Below are 20690 nucleotides of genomic sequence, written 5' to 3' on the forward strand. Positions count from 1 at the left end.
TCCATATCTCTTCAGAGCACTGTCCCTGCTGTCTCAGTAACTTTTCTCCAACCGTGAGCCAGCTCTCACACTTCAAAGATTAGTCAGGGAAGGATACAGTTCAGAAACCCAGAAGTCAAATTATGTGTCAGAGGAAAGAAAAAAATAAGCTTTTTGACTTCTACAGGGGACTACAGCTTTACTCAGAAATAGTCTTGCAACAGAACTACAAATAATGGGAGCATCCTGAAGGCAGTGCAAATGACTCTGCCTTCCCCTGAAAGAACGTGATGACATGGAGAAGCAGAGCAAGAGACTCAAATACTGGGAATATACTGCCTAAGGTAACCTCTCCTGACACCCCCAGGATAAGCCACAAAATTTATCCCCAAAACGTCTTTAAAGTACATTTTCTAGAAATACTTATTCTCTCTTAAAAGAGTTGAGGTTTAATCGTCTTCTAAGGAATAAGGTGATAAGAAACTGCGTCTGATGTCCCCGGTGCATTTTTTCTAGCTGTGGCTTCTAGGCATCAGCTACTGTTACCGTAGTGTCAGAGAGGTAACAAAGATCCCAGCATTAAATATTTTCGCCATGTGTAAGTATCTATCCAAAGAGTCAGTTCTTAGTTGTACATCAGTTTGAGTACCTCATCTTTGTAATCCTAGCATTATTAACAGCAGATGGAGGCCTCCCCTTGAATCTTTGAATATAAACCCCTTAGTTTATCACTTATTCTGCCTTCAGAAGCACAGGGACAATTAAGATTCACATAGGCAGGCCCTGTATTTATTTGTCTGAAGACAAAATTCAATCCCTCGCCAACAACAATAATACCTGTGCATATATTGCATAGCTACAAAACACCATAATGGTCTCTGTGAGTGTTTTTATAATCTGTGTTAGATTAGAAATACCAACTCAAATTAACTCACCAGAGAACTGTATCATTGGTTTTAGCGAAAAGTGATTTTTAGTGTCTGATTCTACAGCACTATTTGTTTGTTTTGCCCTCTGTTTTATTAGGTAATAAACAACCAGATATTATAGGGTGTATTTGAAACAGATAATCAGCACTGACTTCCTGATCTAAAACTAAAACTACTCTGAGAGGTTCTCTGAGTCTTCTGGAATAGTCAAAGACACAAAGACAGAAAAAGAAACCAGAAGAGCAAAAAACCCAAAGAGTTGTTCCTTTAAGTGTTTCAGCCTATATAAGATTATGCTCTACAGAACATTTTCCAGTCCATTTCTAACGGCCTGTGTGACACAGCTTTCCTCATTTCAATGGCTTCTTTTTTGTACAGAGCCTGAGAGTCCTGAAAAATGGGGATAATAGGCCAACCTGGGCATCACACAGTCCCTTTGCTTGGCCAGCTCATATTGTAACAGTGAAACCGTATTCAGAACAAGGCACTGTGGATCTCCCAATACCTTCACCACAGTCAGTTTTAGGATCTTTTCACCGGCATGTAGCCTAATTTCTCTTTTACTTAATTATAGATCATTATTTCCACTTGACCACTCAGAGAGGAGAAAACAGAGAGAAGATATGGAATGAAAATTTCGGAAAGCTCAGAAGAGACAGAGTTACGTCAAAGTATCAGCTGCCCCCAGCCAGTCAAATTACTACAGTGGAAGGTGGCACCAGTAGTCCTAGTAAGTCTGAAGACAATGTAGACATTTTGTCAGCTCATCTTCAATTTCTTTGGTACAAAAGACAACCAATGTAGCATTTTTCAAGCAACTATTTTGTAAAGGAACATGCATTGTGATACAATTGTCTTCTTTTGCAGAATAAAATATTTTTACAGTGTCCTTTAAAATGGATTTTTTTCCTACTTATTTACCACAATTATTTATTTTCTCAGTGTCATTTAATTATGATTGTTATGATCAACTTACGAGTTTCACAATTGCACATTATTTTTTATTTTCTCCAGAGCTGGGAACTTTGATATTACACAAGAATCTGAGATTCCATTGAAATAAAAGAGATGCTGCAAGTCTCCAATGTTGCAAGATTGGGAAATGTGAAGACAGGACATTTTTTAAAAAATCTGAAAAGTTATGTAAATAAAAAGAACAGCAGATGCATTTATGTATTTAACTGTCACTTAAAAAACAAATTTCCTCGGTTTCAGTGGCCATGCCTATGTTTTTGAATAAATGAGGTTGTCAATATTGTTTCTGTAAAATACAGAAATTTCAATATGAAACTTGCATAGACATTATATGTTGTAGCAGTTGATCCTATTTAGCCAACAGGATAAATGCAGAACAACTTCAAACAATGTTGTTTTCAAGTTCTGTCCATGATTACTAAGCCTGATTCCAAAATATTTTGATTGTCTGTGGCTTTAACAGCTTTGACCCTGTCTTTAAAAGGATGTAGAAAATCAAGTTGAAGAAAAATAAAATAGAAATGTTTCAATTTCCTTTTCTCCTCAATTTTCTTAGAGGTTGGAATCACAAATGTGATTACAGACAGAAAAGAAAACATTACAGTACTGTAATGTCTGTGTTTATTTAATGTCAGTAACTTACAGGTCTAGATCATATAGTATAAAGATGTCTTCTTTAATTTTCAATATTACAGAGAGAACCAAGGACCTGAAATAATTTTTTTCTGTGTTTTTAATTATTTTTACAATATTTCTACTATCCAGATTTAGAAGCCAGTAGTGTAAATGATGACAAACATAGCTGTATATTATACCTACATAGTGGCTGTATACATGTATAGAGTATACATGTACAGCAGCTGCATAGCAGCTATGTTGACTCTTCAGAGCTGATCTTTTTTTTCTCATTTACTACACAAGAACATAAAGAAACACTTTACAAACATTTTTCTTTGTGACTGAAACTATCTACTGATAAAGAACAAGCCTGTAAAACAGCATGCAAATATGTGGGTCATGTGTTGTGTAATCCTGATAGTACATAATGATCCTGATCACGTACAGCTCCTGATAAAGTAGAAGTCGTCATTATATTGCCATTCCCATGGGTTATCAAGAGTTTAGGTCTGTTCTTGGAGTTCACAGTTGCTGCCACAGATTAGAGTGGAATTACATTGCAGAGCACGGACTGTTCTCATCAGAAGTTAGCAATCTAGCAAGAGGAAAACTACAGACAAGGATAAGAAAAGTTGTAATTGGAATTACATCACACTACCAGCAGCTCAGGTGGCGGCCCTACCTTCTCATTGATCTGTGTTGCCACATACCAGAAGATGAAGCTAAGTATATGATGTATGATAAATATCTAGCTCAATTAAGACAGTCTTCTTCCTTTTAACCCTTCCCCAACACATACACACTTTGAAGAGAATGTTATTCATCCATCTAACTTGTATACTACCAAAAGAAAATAGTAAGATGCCTTTCTGCTTAACTGCTGATTTTGTACTCTTTCTCTAAAGGGTTTTGTTTCCAGAGTGACAGGCCATATTTTTCTTTTCAGCGTAACAGTTAGCCTCTGTTCTAGACTCATCAGGATACAGCTCTGTCAAGTGACAAATGTAAGCTATCTGTAACGTGCAAACATCTGTTCTGGTTTTCCTTACAAAGGTAAATGGCTCAAGTGTGTAATAATTTATGTCTTGGATACATACTTCAGTTTCCTTAAATGCTTTTTATTAAACGTAATACATGTCTATACTATGTGATGGGAAGGAGTTATGAGATCTTCTAGTTAGTGCACACTTGATCCTGTAAATCCATATGGCAGTGGAATACCGTGCGGATATACCAGCACATGTCCTGGACCAGTCCAACTGCATTCTCTGGGACGTAGCCCTTGCCAATGATGTGGCTTTCTGGCTTGGGTAAGTTTGTACGGATCCAGCTAATCATGCATTGTGTTTTCAGTTCTGATACTGACTTGTGCTGGATCAGCAGATTGTCTCGCCTGCTGTCCCTTGGTTCTACATACATAAATTTCTGAAAACTTACCTAAATGTGATGCTGAAATCCAATACAAAGACAGCTTTTAAGTTACTTTTATTAACTTGACTGAATCTTTATGACAGGTTGGGTGCTGAAAGTATCAGGAAAATTCTGAAGATGCAGTTCCCATAAAGCCATACAACCACAGACATAAACACCAGTGGAAACTAAAGAAAGAGGTTCCCCTCACAAAATAAACATAAAAATTAAGAATTTTTGTTTCACTGTTTGGAGGTCTTTAATTGACATGACTGTTGTTTGCATTCTTGAGCTGGGCAATAGAGACATGACAAGATGCACTGGTTTTGGCTGGGATAGAGCTAATTTTTTTCATAGTAGCTAGTATGAGGCTATGTTTTGGATTTGGGCTGAAGACAGTGTTGATAATACAGGGATATTTTAGTTACTGCTGAGCAGTCCTTACACAGAGTCAAATCCTTTTTTGCTCCTCACACCACCCCACCAGCGAGCAGGTCTCCCTTTATAGGGAGACCAAATCACTGGTGCTCATTCTTTATCACTTTGCCTGACTAACTCAAAATTAATTTCTTCCAGAGAAATCCTCTGCAGGAGAGTGGATTATTTGCCTGCCTTCTTTATGGCCTGTGCTATGAAAGCACATTCATAAGCAAGGGACACTGTCATGGTGCTGTTGTGCTCCTGTGGGTCCTGGTTGCAGAGTAATCTCTCAGGGACAGTTGCAAGACAGGTGTATCGTTCCTGAGTCAAGCTGTCTTGAAGTCATCGGGAGAAGGTGAACGTGGAACCCACACTTTGAAGAAGCAGCATGCACTTCTTTACTGCTGGAATGTATTATAGATGCTTGCAGTGTGACAGGATATATTTATTTATATTTTAAAAGCCTCTCTTTTCTATCGCAGTGCAAAAGGATGCAAAAATGGTAGAAATACAGATACCTCATTAGTCCTGTCCATGGACATGTATTTTTTGGCTAGTTGAGTTGTCAGCAGTAGCGTAATGTATCGGTCCTCTGCACTGGAATTGCTAATGGTGCAATTCAGGCAATATCAAAATTAAAGTCTGGGTAATTCCCCTGCATGGTGTTCCTCGGGAAATATGAGAGACTGTTTTCTTTGCAGCAAACTGCAATGTCAGAGGCGCCACAAGCTGTGCTTGAAAATTATACAGAGTTTGTCAGAGAGATAAGCTACTGCATGCAGTTAAAACGTACACAACCGGCATACCTAACATTTTAGATTATGCTCTCCATGTTCATAATTATAGAAATACAGATGGAGTGGCTACGTTTACCAGAAAAGTATAAACATCTGTGGCGCTCCCTCACAGGAGAGCGATCAACAGGAGAATCTCTCTGGTCAGTGGAAGTGATGTCTAAAGAACAAAGTTAAAAGTTTATCAAGACTTTTTGGTTGGGACACGGTTGAGACATCACAGAAGGTACCTGACCTTGAATAGGGTGCGAAATCACAGACTCATAGAATCATAGAATCATAGAATGGTTTGTGTTGGAAGGGACCTTAAAGATCATGCAGTCCCAACCCCCCTGCCATGGGCAGGGACACCTCCCACTAGACCAGGCTGCTCAAAGCCCCATCCAGCCTGGCCTTGAACACTTCAGGGATGGGGCATCCACAACTTCCCTGGGCAACCTGTTCCACTGCCTCACCACCCTTACAGTAAAGAACTTCTTCCTGATATCCAATCTAAATCTACCCTCTTTCAGCTTGAAACTGTTACCCCATGTCCGATCATTACACTCCCTGATAAAGAGTCCCTCCCCATCTCTCCTGTAGGCCCCCTTTAGGTACTGGAAGGCCACTATAAGGTCTCCTCGGAGCCTTCTCTTCTCCAGGCTGAATAACCCCAACTCTCTCAGCCTGTCCTCATAGGAGAGGTGCTCCAGCCCTCTGATCATCTTCGTGGCCCTCCTCTGGACCCATTCCAACAGGTCCATGTCCTTCTTGTGCTGAGGACTCCAGAGCTGGACGCATGAAACAACAAGTCTTTGCAGTTGCTGAATTAGACAAAAGATAGCAAAAAAATATAGCTTCTGGACAAAAGTGGAGCCAAGTGTGTATCCCAAGCTACCCTTGGAGAGTTACAGTGCTAAAATATATACACGTTTGTGAATAATGAGCATGCTAACCAGGTAACCTCCCTAAATGTTTCAAACACGAGCTTATATGCATATGGATAGCCAGGAGCGGTGAATGAAGCACTAATAACCAATCAGCTGTATTTTAGCCTCATAAATATTGGGCGGTTTGACACGTGAGGTGTGCTGCCTGTCATTAAATGCCCGGCACCCGATTCTGCAGGATTGAAACAAAAACAAGTATCTTGACTCAAGTGTGTTGGGTGACTCCTTCCCACTGAATGAAGAACCCCCATTTCGGGATGACAGGAGAAGCTCTCTGGATCACTTTGCTGGCTTCAAGCCTGTGGGACTCATCATGGGATGCCAGGGAAGAGCATTTTGGGTTCGCACAAGGCTTATTACGGGATGTTTAGGTGAAGGACGAAAGGTGGGGAAAGGGAGAGATGGGGGTGGTTTGGGGAGGGAGCAGCGTGCGAAAGAGAAGGGGATACAAGGGGCTTGTCGCTCGTCAGTGCGTTTCTCTGGCCGTGCCCTGCCCCTGACGGGCGCAGCGCGTCTTGTCTTCACCTTAAACTCCGTTATTTAACTCTTTTCCTGGGTGAGGGGACTCTCTCCTCGGTGTGTGCAGAGGTTTAAGCCCCAGCAGCTGGAATTCGACCACAACTCATAGGGGTCTGTGTGTCCGGGGTACCAGCACCCGCACAGACCGAATGAGGGGCCGAAATCCCCCGTCCCCGCTGTCACTACGGAGACCGGCGCCCGCCGCGGAGGCGGAACCCTGAGGGGCGGCGCCGGTCGCCGCCCGGCCCCTGTTTTCCGCCGCGCTCGGTCTCCGCGCCGTCGCCTTCCGCCCTTCCGCGGTTGCCCCGGCAACGGCGCCTTCGGCGGAGGCAGGAGCGCGGGTCCGGCGGCAGGATGGTGGGTGAGAGGTGGCGGGGCGGGGGTCGCGGGGCTTCCCTCAGACCTAGCGCGGGGGTCGCGGGGCTTCCCTCACCCCCAGAACGGGGGAAGCCTCGCCGAGGGCTCCCCCCCGGCCCTTACCGCCCCGGCTCTGACCCGGCCCCGCTCTGCTCTCTCTGCTCAGATGCTTTCCCGGGCCAAGCCGGCCGTGGGGGGTACCCCGCCGCTGGGAGACAGGCGGAGGAAGAAAGGGAAGAAGGTACCGCAGCTGGAAGAGCTCCTGGCCCTGAGGGACTTTACCGGCGCCATCGCTTTGCTGGAGGTAACGGCGGAGGCAGAGACCCCGGCCCGAGGAGGGCACCGCGGCCCACTGGCCCTCCCGCTCCCCTGGGGAGAGCGGTACCGCCGGTGCCCAACGGCTGCGGGGGGGGGGGGAGCCCTTCCCCGGCCTTGTGTCCCTTTCGCCTCCTCCCGCACCCCTTTGCTGCCGCTTTTTCCCCTCACTTGGTGGAACGAGGTTTGGCGTGTGAGGGCTGCCGGCTGCTGCCCTCAGAAATGTGAGCGCAGCTCCACCCCAGTAGCACCCGCAGCTGCCAAACCATCCATGGTCTAAAAGGCCTGGTATCACTTTATTTATCTATGGGGGTTTATCAACTGGTGGAATTCTTATGTTCTTTCCTCTCTATAAAGTTTAAGCGGCAAGTGGGTGAGCAGGAGGAGGATGCGGACCTTTGGATTGGATACTCTGCCTTTCATTTGGGTGACTACAAGAGAGCACTGGAGGTAAGGTGGGGAAATCCTGCTCCCCGAGGCTGGAAATTGGGATGTTGTGATAAAGCGATGGCAACGGGAGGAAGATGTTCTGAAACAGGCCGCAGTTCTGCCAGACAGTTAAGGTACAAATGTACAGTAGTAAAGCAGATGCAGTGGAAAGCAGTTTGAACTGGAAAATAAAGTTATTTGCCTATGAAAATAAACCTTTTTTAATGTTATCTACTGTCTGATTTAATACCTGAGAGATTAGGTTTTGTATGTGCTGTTTGATTCACCACTAGGTGATGCTGTTGATTCAGGCTTTTAAAAACTACAGCCTAGTCCTCTTTTTCCCAAAAGGTTTGTATACATCGTTTGTGGTTGGTTTGTTTGTGTGTGTGTTTTAAGTGAGAGATCACAGGGCCTGTCTTTTCAGATTTAAGACTGATTTTTGGCACAGTGATGAGTCCTGATAACTTTGTAATTTTGTGGTGGCATGTGGGAAATGGGTCTGTGCATCTCAGCCTAGATTCTTTTTGGGACAGAACACCGTAGTTGTGATTCCCAAGCCTGTAATAATCACGGGAAAGAGTGCTGACTGTGGAGCCTGAATTGCCTTTCAGTTATCAGCTTCAAGGTTGAAGTGTAGTGCTGTATCTTCTCTGCTCTGTTACAGAAGCATTGTTGCTGTATTCTCAAGGACAAATTCCTTAATTATCTATACCATCTAGATCTTTGAGCACTCTTTGGGGAGTGCCAAGAGCACTGTAATTATAATACTATGGGTAGATGATTTTGCAGAATTCTCCAGAGTGACACTGCACACAAAATAAATGCCTGCAAGTGACAACACATAGTCACTATATTCCCAGTTCATGGTTTGTATTCCATATATCTGATAAGGGTCTTCAGAAATTATGCTGCTCGATAATACTTTTATTTATAATGATACTTTCATAGTGAGCCAGGCATGCTGGTTGCATGGCAACTTTTGGAAAGGCTCGGGAATTGGGGTGAGGTGGCCATCATTCACTACTATGAGAAGCAGGGAAAAAATGAAAACCACACAGACCTCCAGCTGCAAGAATATCTTCAGAGAGAATGACAGCAAAATACCTGGCACATTCACATGAGAGAATTCACTTTCTTTTATCATAGGCACACCAACAGTCAGGTAGTCTCTAGGTAGAACACTAACCTCAGCTTCAAAAGGGTCACGCTTTCACCTTCTTAGTAGGTGCCTTTCTCAAAGGATATGCCACTGACACTGGTTTGGTAGGATCATTCTTACCGCTGTACATGAGTTTACAAGTGGTACTGCACCAGATTCAACTCTTCCCTGGGGACTGGCTGGCTTCCTTCACTGACAAAATGATTTTACTAACACTGAGTGGCTAGTGTCTTCCTAGCATCGTATTGCAACGAGAACTCCCCTGGTGGATGGCAGCATCTAATTATTTTTCTGGAGTCTTCCACATCTGCTTCCACATCCAGGGGAAAACCCACCTGTCTTTCTGCCATGACTTGCTCATAGCACTAATCTTAAACCTTTCCTGAAAAGTTTCCCAGTGTCACCCAAGGACCAGAATCAGAGTATCAGTCTGATGATTCTGTTTCTGAGTTGCCTGATCTTAAAAATTCAAGCAGCCAGGTCTAGGAAGGGGACAGTTATAAGACATATTTGAGGTATTTAAGAGAGGAATTGGGAAGGGCAGGCGCGCTGCTAGGTTGGGTTTGAGAACAGGTTTCACATTTGCACTCTGCGCCCTCTGACTGGGCTTAGGCACACAGGATGCTGGCATGGTACAGCCGCCAGACATGGTAATGCCATTTTGGCTCATCAGCTGCACGTATGAGAGCAAAGTGTGATCCCTGGGCCAGAGCCTTCAAAGCATTGTTTCTGTCAAAATCTCACAAACTACAGTCAGCGATTCCGACAGTCTCCTATCTGCTGCCTGCCTCCTAGCAGAGACTCAGGAGCCATTCCACCTCTTTACTGGACGGGACTTCCTGTCTACCCTGACTATGCTCAGGATAATTTCAGTCAAATGGTAAACGGTGAAATGAATAGGCCTGTATACTAGGGTAATGATTCATTCATGAGCAGTATCTGATCTTGCTTGAGTACTTCTACTGGAAGTGTGAGACTATAGGTACGTTCAAGTTCCTGACAGCTGAAGGTAGAAAGTAAAAGATGGATTTTTGGCTTGGGGAGGTTCCCTAGGCTTCTCTGTCATGACTGTAGCCAATTTATGATTAGTATTTCTACATGTCCTTTGAGCGTTTGTGGGGCAGCCCCGTAGGTTGGTCTTATTGGGTTTCAGGATCTGTGTTTATGGGCTTAGAGAATCCAGAAAAGTAATAATGGCAGTGAACACAATCCCACTGCCCTCAGCATTGTCAGTAGGTGACCATAGTTGCAGGCAATCAACCTGACAGCCTGCTTTTGAGGAAAAGCGTATGTGTATTGTGATGGGGGTGAGAGGTGGAATAGGGTGAAATAACAAGAAGTTGTGCTCCTGGTTGGCAAAGACATGCCACAGGTTGACTGTTGGGAAAGCTTTTGGAGTCTTTAGTTTGGTTGGTTTTGTTGGTGTTTTGGGGAGGAGGGGGGGGGAAACTCTTGTGAAGTTGTCTTTGAGAGACTGATGTTGAATGCCCCTTGGTGAGGAAAGGGACAAGCCTGGGCTCATGGCCCAGAACTACAGGGTAAGGAGCACTAATAGTCCTCACTTTTATTTACTGTGTTTCCATAGATTCACATTAGTACTGCTAGAGCACTCTTTATTTATTGCTTGCTTTGAATGGCCAAGCCAGAACATGACTTGTGTTTATGCACTTTGTCTTTCTAATTAATCTGCCTGAAGCCATAGCTGAGAGAGACCTTTGGGTGCATTGAATCTGAACGGATTTTGAAAGATTCCAGATGGTCCCAATAAACAGGAGTGGCCTGTCTCTCACAGCACTGTGACAGGTCTACATCAAGGTTGAACTGGCCTCAGTAGGAAAGGTTGGCCTCTATGTAAATGTTTTCTTTTTTCCTTTTTTTTTTTTTTTTTTTTTTTTTTTTTATAATTTTTATGCCCTTCTTGAAGGACAGCTAGTCGCTGAAGTACTAGCAAGACTGAGCTGGCTTTTAAGGGCATACCTTACCAATATCTTCTCTGTTTTGGGAGCTCAGTTTACTTTCACTTGGCAACGGGAAAAAAAAAAATTCCTCATGCTTGCAAACTATGAACTTTATTGTTGTCAGCATGTTTCTGTTCTTGGGATTCACTGTCCTTTGCACAGGGCTCATTTTTCTAGTTCTATATATACACATCTGTGCCTTTCTTCCAGAGGTAAGAAGTCTTCCACCCATGGAGGCACAATCTGGTAAACTCTCCCTAGGCAGAGGGGAAAATTCCAGTTCATATGTTTGAAGGAAAAGCTGGTAAGGGGTTGTGTTGCTGGGAGGGACGAGAGGCTTATGGTGATTGGGAGTATGTAGATGGCATTCTTTCAGCAAGTCTTGTGAGAACTTTGCGTACCCCTGCCTGCTTTGCCTTATGCTGCCTGTTGGACGTGGCTGGATGGACAGCAGGAGCACCAGCAGGAGGCACTTTCACTGGGATGGTCCTTCCTAGTAATTTAATGGAAACCTGGCAGAGGGAAAAGAAAAAAAAGGTATCGAGAGGTTTCCCTGCCTAAAAACTAGTACCGTTGTTACGCAGAGCAAAGATGTTTATCTTCAGGAACATCACTGTTTGGTAGCTGCAAAGTTTTCCTTCATTAAAAAATAGATTGAAAGATTGATCTGTTAAGTTTTTACCGTTTCACAAATAACAAGAAATGAAGGCAATATTAAGGGATACATAATGAATGTGGATGTGTAAGAAATATCAGAACATGGTATCTAGTAGTTTTCTGTAGCTGTTGGCTGTAAATCTTAAAATGGGAAATGGTGAAGTTAGGCACAGTTTAGTAACGTTTACCATAATTATATCTTTATATATTAGGAAGTCTTGAATTTGCCCAATACTTACTTGTAGGCCTCCAAACAAATTTGGTCTCGCACCCCTATAAGTAAAAAATTTTTGAGCGCGCCCCCCCAATATACACGCATACATATATACTTATAAATTATATATGTGTACTACTGCACTAATATATTATACAATTATAAAACATACACAAAAATATAAATTTTAAAAAGGATGAGATAAAGAGGAAATAAACACTATTTTTAAAATGTTTATTTTAGTTATTAATGGTACCAAAATAATTTTTCTTCTTGCACCCGATGGTATTGCCTTGCACAACCACTGGGGTGCGCACACCCCACTTTGGAGACCATTGTCTAATCTAAGACACTACCCACAGGTTTATAAAAGCATGTTTAACACTTTCTCCAGTAAATATTCACAAAGAGATTTCCCTGGTGTTTATGGCTCCCAGGCTTTGACTGGAGGAGATGTTATGAAAGCATCAGAAAAGGGGTTATGTTGGTGCCTTTATAACTTTAATATATTAATCTTTTATAAACACAAATAATCATATTTTTCTATAATGTATAAATATGTGATAATAATTTTTATATATTTATAACTTCAATATGCACTAAATTCATGTTTCTACAGTGAAGATTTATATTGCTGCTTGTCCCCGTTGTCTGTTCTATTGCTGTAAACAAAAAAGAGCTAGAGACCCACCTTAGGTTAAAATGTAATAGTTTAGTTGTAAGAACTCCAGTGAACTCGTGAATAAGTCCTGTGATCTCAATAATTTAATGATACGTTGTAAAATGGTGGAAGAAATAATGATATTTAATACAAGTCTGTGCTATTATGCATTTTTAAAAAATCAGTCCTCCCTTCTGTTACAGGAATATGAGGCCTTAACCAAACAACCAGCTTGCAATCCAGATGTTTGGGTGAACCTTGCCTGTACATACTTCTTTCTGGGAATGTATACACAAGCTGAACAAGCAGCCTTGAAAGGTGAGATATATGTCTCTGATGGAAAGGACTTGAACACTTAAAGTGATTTCCAGAGAAAGTATTCAATGTTTTGTTGGGTTTTTTTATAGGAATAAAGGATAGTTTTGAGCAAAGTTGTTTGGGGTTTTTGGTTGATTTATTTTTTTTCCCCATTTAACAGAATAGTTATGATGCCATTTGCTTCCTAAAAATACCTTAGGCAGGTGGAGCAGCTGGAACGGGAAGAAGCATCTGGAAAATAATTTCTCTTATTAATTTCTAAATACAAAACCCAGCATATGCTGACCAGCAACAAAAAATTACTTTTCTTTTGACTGATTCCATGTCTCTGAGCCAGTGCAGGTGAAGTTAATTAGGCTAGTGAAGTTATCAAAAAATAAGCATCTGAGAGAGTTCAGCATTCTCCCTGATGTGGACAAGAATTCTGTTTACATAGTTTGAGTGACTTAGTATGTGGTCTTGTTGCCTTATAAGTAAGATATTAGGTATGCAATTCTTCAAGGCGTGGGGTTCACTGCAGTCAGTGTTACAGTTCTACTTTAATCTGAACATGCATGAGATCATTTAAAGAAGAGGAATGGAAATTAGATTCCAAGGCAATTTTTACAGCCTAAAAATATTTCTGCAGTTTAATTTTGTTACCCATCACTTTCTATTTATCTTAGTGATTTATATTGTTTCCCATAACCATAGTAGCCCAGGGCTTTCTAAGCAGAATTAATAGTAGTGAAGTTCTCAGTCAAGCTGTGACTCTTGCCTTTTTAGGATAAAACTCTTATAAAATTATGGGTTTTCTCTTTTCTTTCTTTATTTAGTCTTCTAGTCTTGGACTGAAAATAGGGTAGGGAGGAAATAATTGTGTACTTTCTGCTACTGTGGAGGAGTGCTTTCAAAAAGGACAGTATTGTAGTATTTTTTAGAAATAATTAGATTCCAGTATCCCTTTAAAATCCTCTGAAAGATCATGCTGGGCTCCAATCCCACAACTGGAAATGTTTTGTTTCCAACTGTAAAAAATTTCATGCAGGGCTTTGTGATCCATATTTTTCAAGAGGTGTGTAAATTTCTAATGTTCACAGATAATTTAATCTTTAACGTACCGCAGATTTGAGCATCGGAGATTACAATCTTGGATTTGAACTGGAATCTAAAAATAATTGGGCAATAGAGCTTGCGGTGTCACTGTGACCTAAGCCATTGGGGAAGCAAGTGGCTGCATCCTGTACCAGGTGGAGTCATTGTCATCAGCTTCAAATCATGTGAATTACAGTAATGCATTCTAGAGATGACAGATTACCGTGAGCTGGAAGTGAGTTTTTCGTGCCCCTTGAGATTAGTTTGTAGTAGCACAGTGAGTGGCAGGGTAGGGGGTGTGGTTAGTGGCACTTGGGTGCTGGATGCAAGGGCAGGAATATTAAGAAAGGAGTGCAAGACGTAGGGAGTGTGGCTGACAGAGGGAACAGAGAACAGCTGAGTTCTCACACTAGTAATATCAGTCTTGGATTTTATGTAATTGTTTAAGAAGGGCAGCATGCCAGTTTTTATCGCGAGGTGCTAAACCTTTCTTTTGAGTACTGTAATACAGATGATTTCTGGCTACTTGGGCTCGTCCCAACTGAAGATTTGTAACACTTGTCCTTTCTCCATTGAAGGCTTCCAAGTGTTGTATATTCCTCTTTCCACTCCCATCACTTCAGTCTTTCTTACATTGAGGATGGATCATTTTATTTTTCCTTTGAGAGATCCTCTTTTAGGTTTTTTAACATTTTAGGATTGCATCAGTTATGGCTGTTTGCAATATATTACTTCCAGGTGAAGCCATGATATCTCATGATCTCTTCCGTGGTTTTGCAAAGATCCTGAAGAAGCAAAATATTTCATTTGATATAGACACAACAGGTGAAGTCTCTGGAAGAACACCATTTATCCAGTACTGCCCTGATTACTGCTGAAAAAATGATAGCGTTAGTGTTGGGCTGCTTACCATTGCTGTTCTGGGATTATTTTGCCTGAATTCTCGCATACTGCTTCCTCTTAATTGCTGCAGTTATGCTAAGCTCCTGAAAGTAGCATAGTGCTAAAACAAATGAGGGAGAAATAATTTATTTTCAGCTATAATTCTAAATTTCCACAGTGATGGAATCCCTGTGTGAAAGGGAACATAAATGTCAGCTGGCTTTCTGGAATAGATTTTCCACACAAACATGTAAATGTCTAGAAATCAGATAGAAGTTCCTTCTTGCCATGTACTATTGCTGTTGCCTAAGAAAGTTATTGTTAACTGTCTGAGTAAAAATATGCAGGATACTTAAAAATTAGGAAATTAGCATTAAAAGCCATGAGGTAATTATTGCATTTCATACAAGATATATAGTCCACTATCTCATGTGGAGCAAGGTTTTATGTTTATTTATAATAGATGTGAAGTGTTCTCTTAGCTTGTCGTTACTTCATTAAAACTTCATGGTACATACTGTCAGCAAAGAATAAATCTGTATATCAAAAGCTGAACAAACCAGAATTACTGCAAATGTAACCTAAGAAGTAGAGCAAAAAGGTAAATAAAGAAAAATCCTTCTTTGAAGGTTTTTCATTACAGTCGTACTTTATCTCCTTTAGGCTTTTTTCCAAATTCCTTTCAGATATTTCTGGCTTCTTTTTCCCTGCTGTCCCCTTACATTACAGTTACTAATGTTCCTGGATCTAAGGTGAAAGTAGAGTTAAAGTCAGGTACTGTTGTTTCATAGTCATCCCATAGTAAAGCTGCCAAGTGATGCTTTGTTTACTCCTTTTGCATCTGTGCTCTCATACGTTGGCTGAACATATATTTTTCCATGCTCTGTGCTAGCCCATCTAGTCTTGACAGAATGAGGCTGAAAGTCTTCATCTTGGTTTAATAAATAATAATAACAAATTACTATTTTTTTAATTATAAAACCAAATAATCTTACGTTGCATTCCCAGTTCCCGTGCCTTGCAAAGCCTGGCACATTTGCACGGCCATCCTGGCAATTGATCCTAGTGTTCAGAAGCCTGCATAGCACTCTCAGAAGCTGTTGGCTAGTACTGCATTAAGAAAAACACAAGAACTAACAGTGTTCTTTTAAACCACAAAATGTGCGTGTAACTGGGGCTGCAGTTAAATCTATTATGAAAACCAGTCTTTTTAGGATAAATGCAATTTTACAATTAGATTTAAGATTCATGCACAGACAAGGCTGTGTTCCTGAACCAGTCATTAAAATATTTCGTTTGGGTTTTTTTCCTTTTTCCTCCCTTCTAATTTTTGATGGGCACAGCTTTGTAATTACTTTACTTCTTCACAACTCTGCATGTGTCAGATCTGAATGCGGTTTAACTGAACAGAGTTACTTCTCGTTTCACAGCCTATACTGAAAGGAGCAATATTATACAAAAGCAGAACAGAGATGGGTTAGGAAGAACAATAACGTTTTCCAAACCAGTTTTGCTTATGCATGTACCAACGTTTGCCAGGTGTCAAATACTTGTCACTAGTGAAAATGAGCAGTTACAAGCAGGCATGGAAAAGTTGCTGGGTTTTCTTTTTCTTTAGACTGCGTGTTCACCTACATTTCAAAATTACCTGCTTTCTGCTTGTACTGTATGTCTTGAGAACAGTTGTTAATTTTCATTGCATTTTAGCTGTGGTTTTGAACCAGCAGGGTTTCATATATGGAACTTTCAAAGTATGCAAGTGAAAATATCAATTTGTACATATTTAAACTTTAAAAACTACTAACCTTATTTTCTTGATTTGCTTTTTAAAGTATAGTGGAAGCTACAGAACAGGAATAATTGATAATTTTTTGCTTCAATGATCTTTAACTTACATGCCTGAAATGAAATGTGTATATATTGCAAGTAACAGAACATAGTTGAACTGGCTTTTAAGTATTTTGGGAAAGGGAAAATTTCAGTGAATGTCCCCTGTAAATTTCATTTGAGAAAATTCTGAACAGTTGAGCTATTCAAATGTGTGCGTGAACCTCGCTGTTGGACCACGTTTTATCCGAATGCTTTTCCCATACCCTTGCACTTTCCCTCCACCAGTGAGACTGGTGTTCTGAGGCACAGAGGGCTTCATGCAGCTGCTGTACTCAGGTGAGAAGGGCGTTGTTTCTCAAGGACAGGAGAATAAGGTTTCCTCTGGTCATGTTTTCTGTGCTGTCAGTCTGGAGCCTTCTCAGCACCGTTCCATTCCTCTCAGCTCCTGATGTGTATGTTTAAGATGTGTTCCACATCTGTTAATGTGTGAAGTGCTGCTATAGCGTGTGCGTTATGTCTGCTAGGGGGGATTTGTTAATGATGGATGCATGACCAGCATTGCTTTGCGCTCTTATGAGAAGGCGCAAATGCCAGATTGTCCATGACTCTATTTCGTCATCTCACTGCCTGTGGCAGCAATATAAAACCCACCAAGGGTCTGAGCTGCCACTTCTAGTGAGCTTAACTTTTTGTTTAATAACTAGTGAAGATAACTGTCTTTATTCTTATTGTAGCTGTTTATTATATTTTAACAAAAACTTCAGTAGGTGCCTGTTTAGTGTCAGCAGATAAAAATATACAGAACGCTTTTAAGATCAAAGTCAACTCTGACTTCAGTGCCTGAAACATCGGCACAAATCATGACAAAAATCCTAGCATAGGATATCGGCATGTTTTCATGCTGGAAAGAGATATATCCTATCCAGCTACCTCAGTGATGTCTTCAGCACAAGGCCAATAGTAGACTTGGAGCTGGGTCCAGTTTGTTTCCATGCAGCTTTGTCATCGTGTTTGTTATGATCCCTAGATTTCTTAGTACTGATTTTTAAAAAAAAAATAAATAAAATCGTACAGTCATTGTCTTGAAAAGTAGGACAGGAAAAGAAGGTTGTGCTTCCTTGTGGCATTAGTAGATCAGTGACAATGAAATTCGGCAGCAGCAGAGAGTAATAAAAGAATAAGCCTAACATCCCTTAAAAATCATTATCTCTGGTGAGGCAGTTGTATCACTTCCTGCTGCAGTGACTGACAACAGCTTTATCCAATATTCATAACCAAATTCTTTCTGGAAAATAATCTGACCTTGTTCATATGTTTCCTTGTCTTCCTCAAAAAATGCATTTGTCTCTGGGAGAGAAGAAACTGCTGGTATTGAATGTTTCCATGGTTCTGCTTACTATATGGACAGGACTATGTTTTTGGGTTTTGCCCCTCTCCTTCTCTGTCTGGAGAAGTGTCTTACTTTAAAGAATATCAAATGCATAGTATCATATAATATTTTATGAAGCAGGACATTTTCTCTCCCTCCATTTATCTATCCATGCACACCATCAGAACTCATATTTCATCCTTTGCCTGTTTTTAGGTGTCAAATAACGTGGACTAACCCTCCAGCTTTTGCCAAGAAGTAAATAATAATTTTGATGTCAGATCAGATGCCAGGTTTGCAAGGGCAGCACTGTAGTCATTGGCTGACCAGTGAAACAAGAATTCCTCGGTTTAGATTCTTGAGGGAGTATTGCTTGCAAGTCACAATTTTCACAGTGAAATTAATGCTAAAACCCACTCAAAAAAAAAAAAAGGAAACAAAACCTACTCAAAAAAGGAACATTCGTGTCTTTACCCGTAGTACTGTGATTATGCAATATGTTATTTTCAGTGTAAATCCCACAATCTGTCCTGCTTGTATTTTTGGAGTCTTTGATGACCAAGTGTTTTGAATTGTAAAGGGCGGTTGTGGTCGGTTTAAGTTTCGCACAAAAGCACATGTGGGGTCCATGTGCAGCCCTTCTAAACTTTGATATTAAAACCTATCAATTAATGCTGGGGCACATGTGGAGTTACCGCAGTATCGTTCCTGGCAACATTTTGAAGAACATGCATTTAAATTGAGTTAGAACATTAGAGTACCTTAATGGATGAAATAACTTCTAGAACGTAGTACTGTGTCAGTTATACTACTACTGCTGCTTATGCAATATTGATTGTATATCAGAAAACCTTTCTGTTCTTTAATAATTAGGCTAATGAAAATTCCCACATATATCCTAGACTGAAGACCATTTAGGTTCTTAACAACATGATGCAGTAATACCTTGTAAGATGTTGTGGTTTTTTGAGAATGCTCTCGTACTGCCTTTGCCTTTTGGGACTTCTCTGTTCTAGCAGTTCTTTACAGATACAATGCACTGTCCTTTTTTTCTAAGAACATGGTTAAATAACACAGCTTGGGAAGGAGGAAAGAGGATAAATAATTGCTGTACCTATCAGAAGTACGTGGACGGCCTCACACTGCCAACCTGATGACAGTGGCTTCGATTTTGGGATTGTCCGCTGTGTTAAAAAGTTTTCTTACTACGTGGAGAAAGAGTAAGAAGCCTGGAAATCCATCCCTAAATTGCTTTAAAAAAAACCCCAAACCTAACTTATTACTAGAAAATACCATCTTGGAGGCAGGGAGGGAAGAGGTTTTGGTGGTTTGAGCCCTCCTTCATGGTTCAAGATGTCAGAAGAATTATAGCCTTGTGTTACAGGCCACTGCTTTGCTAACTCTGCGCTTTTGTGGCCTCATAAACAGTAAGTAATTCTGCTTTTTGTAAAGATTCCATGTACATCCTTTCTGTGGAACATAGGTTGCCAGCTGTTTGGTCTGAGCAAGAATGAAAGTGCTCATTAACTGAGTAGGCTAAAGAAAATACAGGAAACAAGGGAAGGCTTTTTGGAAGACTGCTTGCAAAAGAAATTAATAGCTCTGTTGGACGAGAACCTTTGTCACTCTCAGTGAAGCACAAGGCTCTCTCTAGTGACTTAAAGCTCTTTAATTAACAATTTGTGTCATATGGAATTCCTGATCTTCCTAGAGCAAGAAATTTCATGAATCTTAGTGGCTCTAAGAAGGAGATGTCTCCTTTAAATCTCTCATCATATCTTAGATTGTGATATCTTATCTGCTTTGACTGCAGGTTTCTTGCATGTGCCTTTTGTTCCAAAGGACAGAAGAAATATTAGAACTAAGTATAATATAATATGCATACGTAACAAAATGGTGGCAACAATGGGTTTTGCAATACACTGGAAGTTGACAAGATTCCTGGAATTATGAATTGCAGCTTCAAATGTGAAACATTGTAGAAAGAGCCTTGATTATGAGTTTATCTGTTGATGCTTTTTATTTTGCAAAAGCTGCTGTGCTGTGTGTCACAAAAAAACCCAGAGAACTATCCAGAGGCCCCACAGGGAAATGACAGTGCAATTCATAAAAATTTTAAGGCTTGTGGGAGACAGAGGCCAATGAAAAGTTATTTTCAACAGGGATTTCAAAAGAAATGGTCGGGGAATGAAGATAGGAAGCAGGAAGGCCTTTAAATCACTCTAAAATTGGTAGAGCCTGCCTCAGGGCACGACCTGCAAAGGCTGTGTCAATGAAGAACTGTACTTGGGTTAGTTAATGAAAGAATATGAGTGCATGCATGTCTATTGAGAAAGAGAGTTCAAAATAAAAAGAGACACCCTGAGTTGGTCTTTACAGCAATACTTACTGAATTTTCCTTTCAGCACCTAAGAGTCGTCTCCAGAACCGTTTACTCTTTCACCTGGCACATAAGGTATGATGCCTTGTCTTCACTCATGCTTTGTTTGTTTTCTTTTCAATTTGGTAATGTGCAATTTATGCTGGCAACCTGGCAGAATAATTAAAATGTCTCTGGCGGCAGGAGAACAAACGTTTTCCATAACCGTCCTACTGTATTAAAATGTGGAGGAGAAATTAAGTGTGAAAACATGATCTCAGAATAGATGCCCTCAGTATGTATCTAAGGAAAGTCTTACAAACACACTTCACGTAAGTCATACAACAGGAACCCGGTGGTATTTTTGATCACAAGGAACCTGGAAGTTGAATAGAATCAGAAATGTATAAGCCACTATTTTTCTTTGATGTGTAGCAAGTTTTCCTAACTTGCAGCTGTCTTATACTTAGCAATTTGACCAAAATGGGTCTATATGCTATTACCAATCCTCCGAAGTCATTCCGTATCCACG

General features: G+C 40.8%; 1 protein-coding gene across 2 annotated transcripts in view; it reads left to right on the forward strand.

Annotated features, from left to right (window-relative positions):
• Positions 1–6848: 6848 nt before the first annotated feature.
• Positions 6849–20690, forward strand: part of IFT56 (intraflagellar transport 56) — a 47035-nt gene continuing 33193 nt past the window's right edge. For both annotated transcript variants that reach the window (XR_012585758.1, XM_074577285.1), the window contains exons 1-5: positions 6849–6930; positions 7097–7234; positions 7603–7695; positions 12530–12644; positions 20205–20254. Coding sequence is in view for 1 of the 2 variants with exons in the window: in XM_074577285.1 (XP_074433386.1) it covers positions 6928–6930; positions 7097–7234; positions 7603–7695; positions 12530–12644; positions 20205–20254 (399 nt within the window). In the remaining variant the exon portion in view is untranslated. The remainder of the gene's footprint in view (positions 6931–7096; positions 7235–7602; positions 7696–12529; positions 12645–20204; positions 20255–20690) is intronic.

The sequence above is a fragment of the Larus michahellis genome, chromosome 1 (genome assembly GCF_964199755.1).
Source record: "Larus michahellis chromosome 1, bLarMic1.1, whole genome shotgun sequence".
Taxonomy (NCBI): Eukaryota; Metazoa; Chordata; class Aves; order Charadriiformes; family Laridae; genus Larus; species Larus michahellis.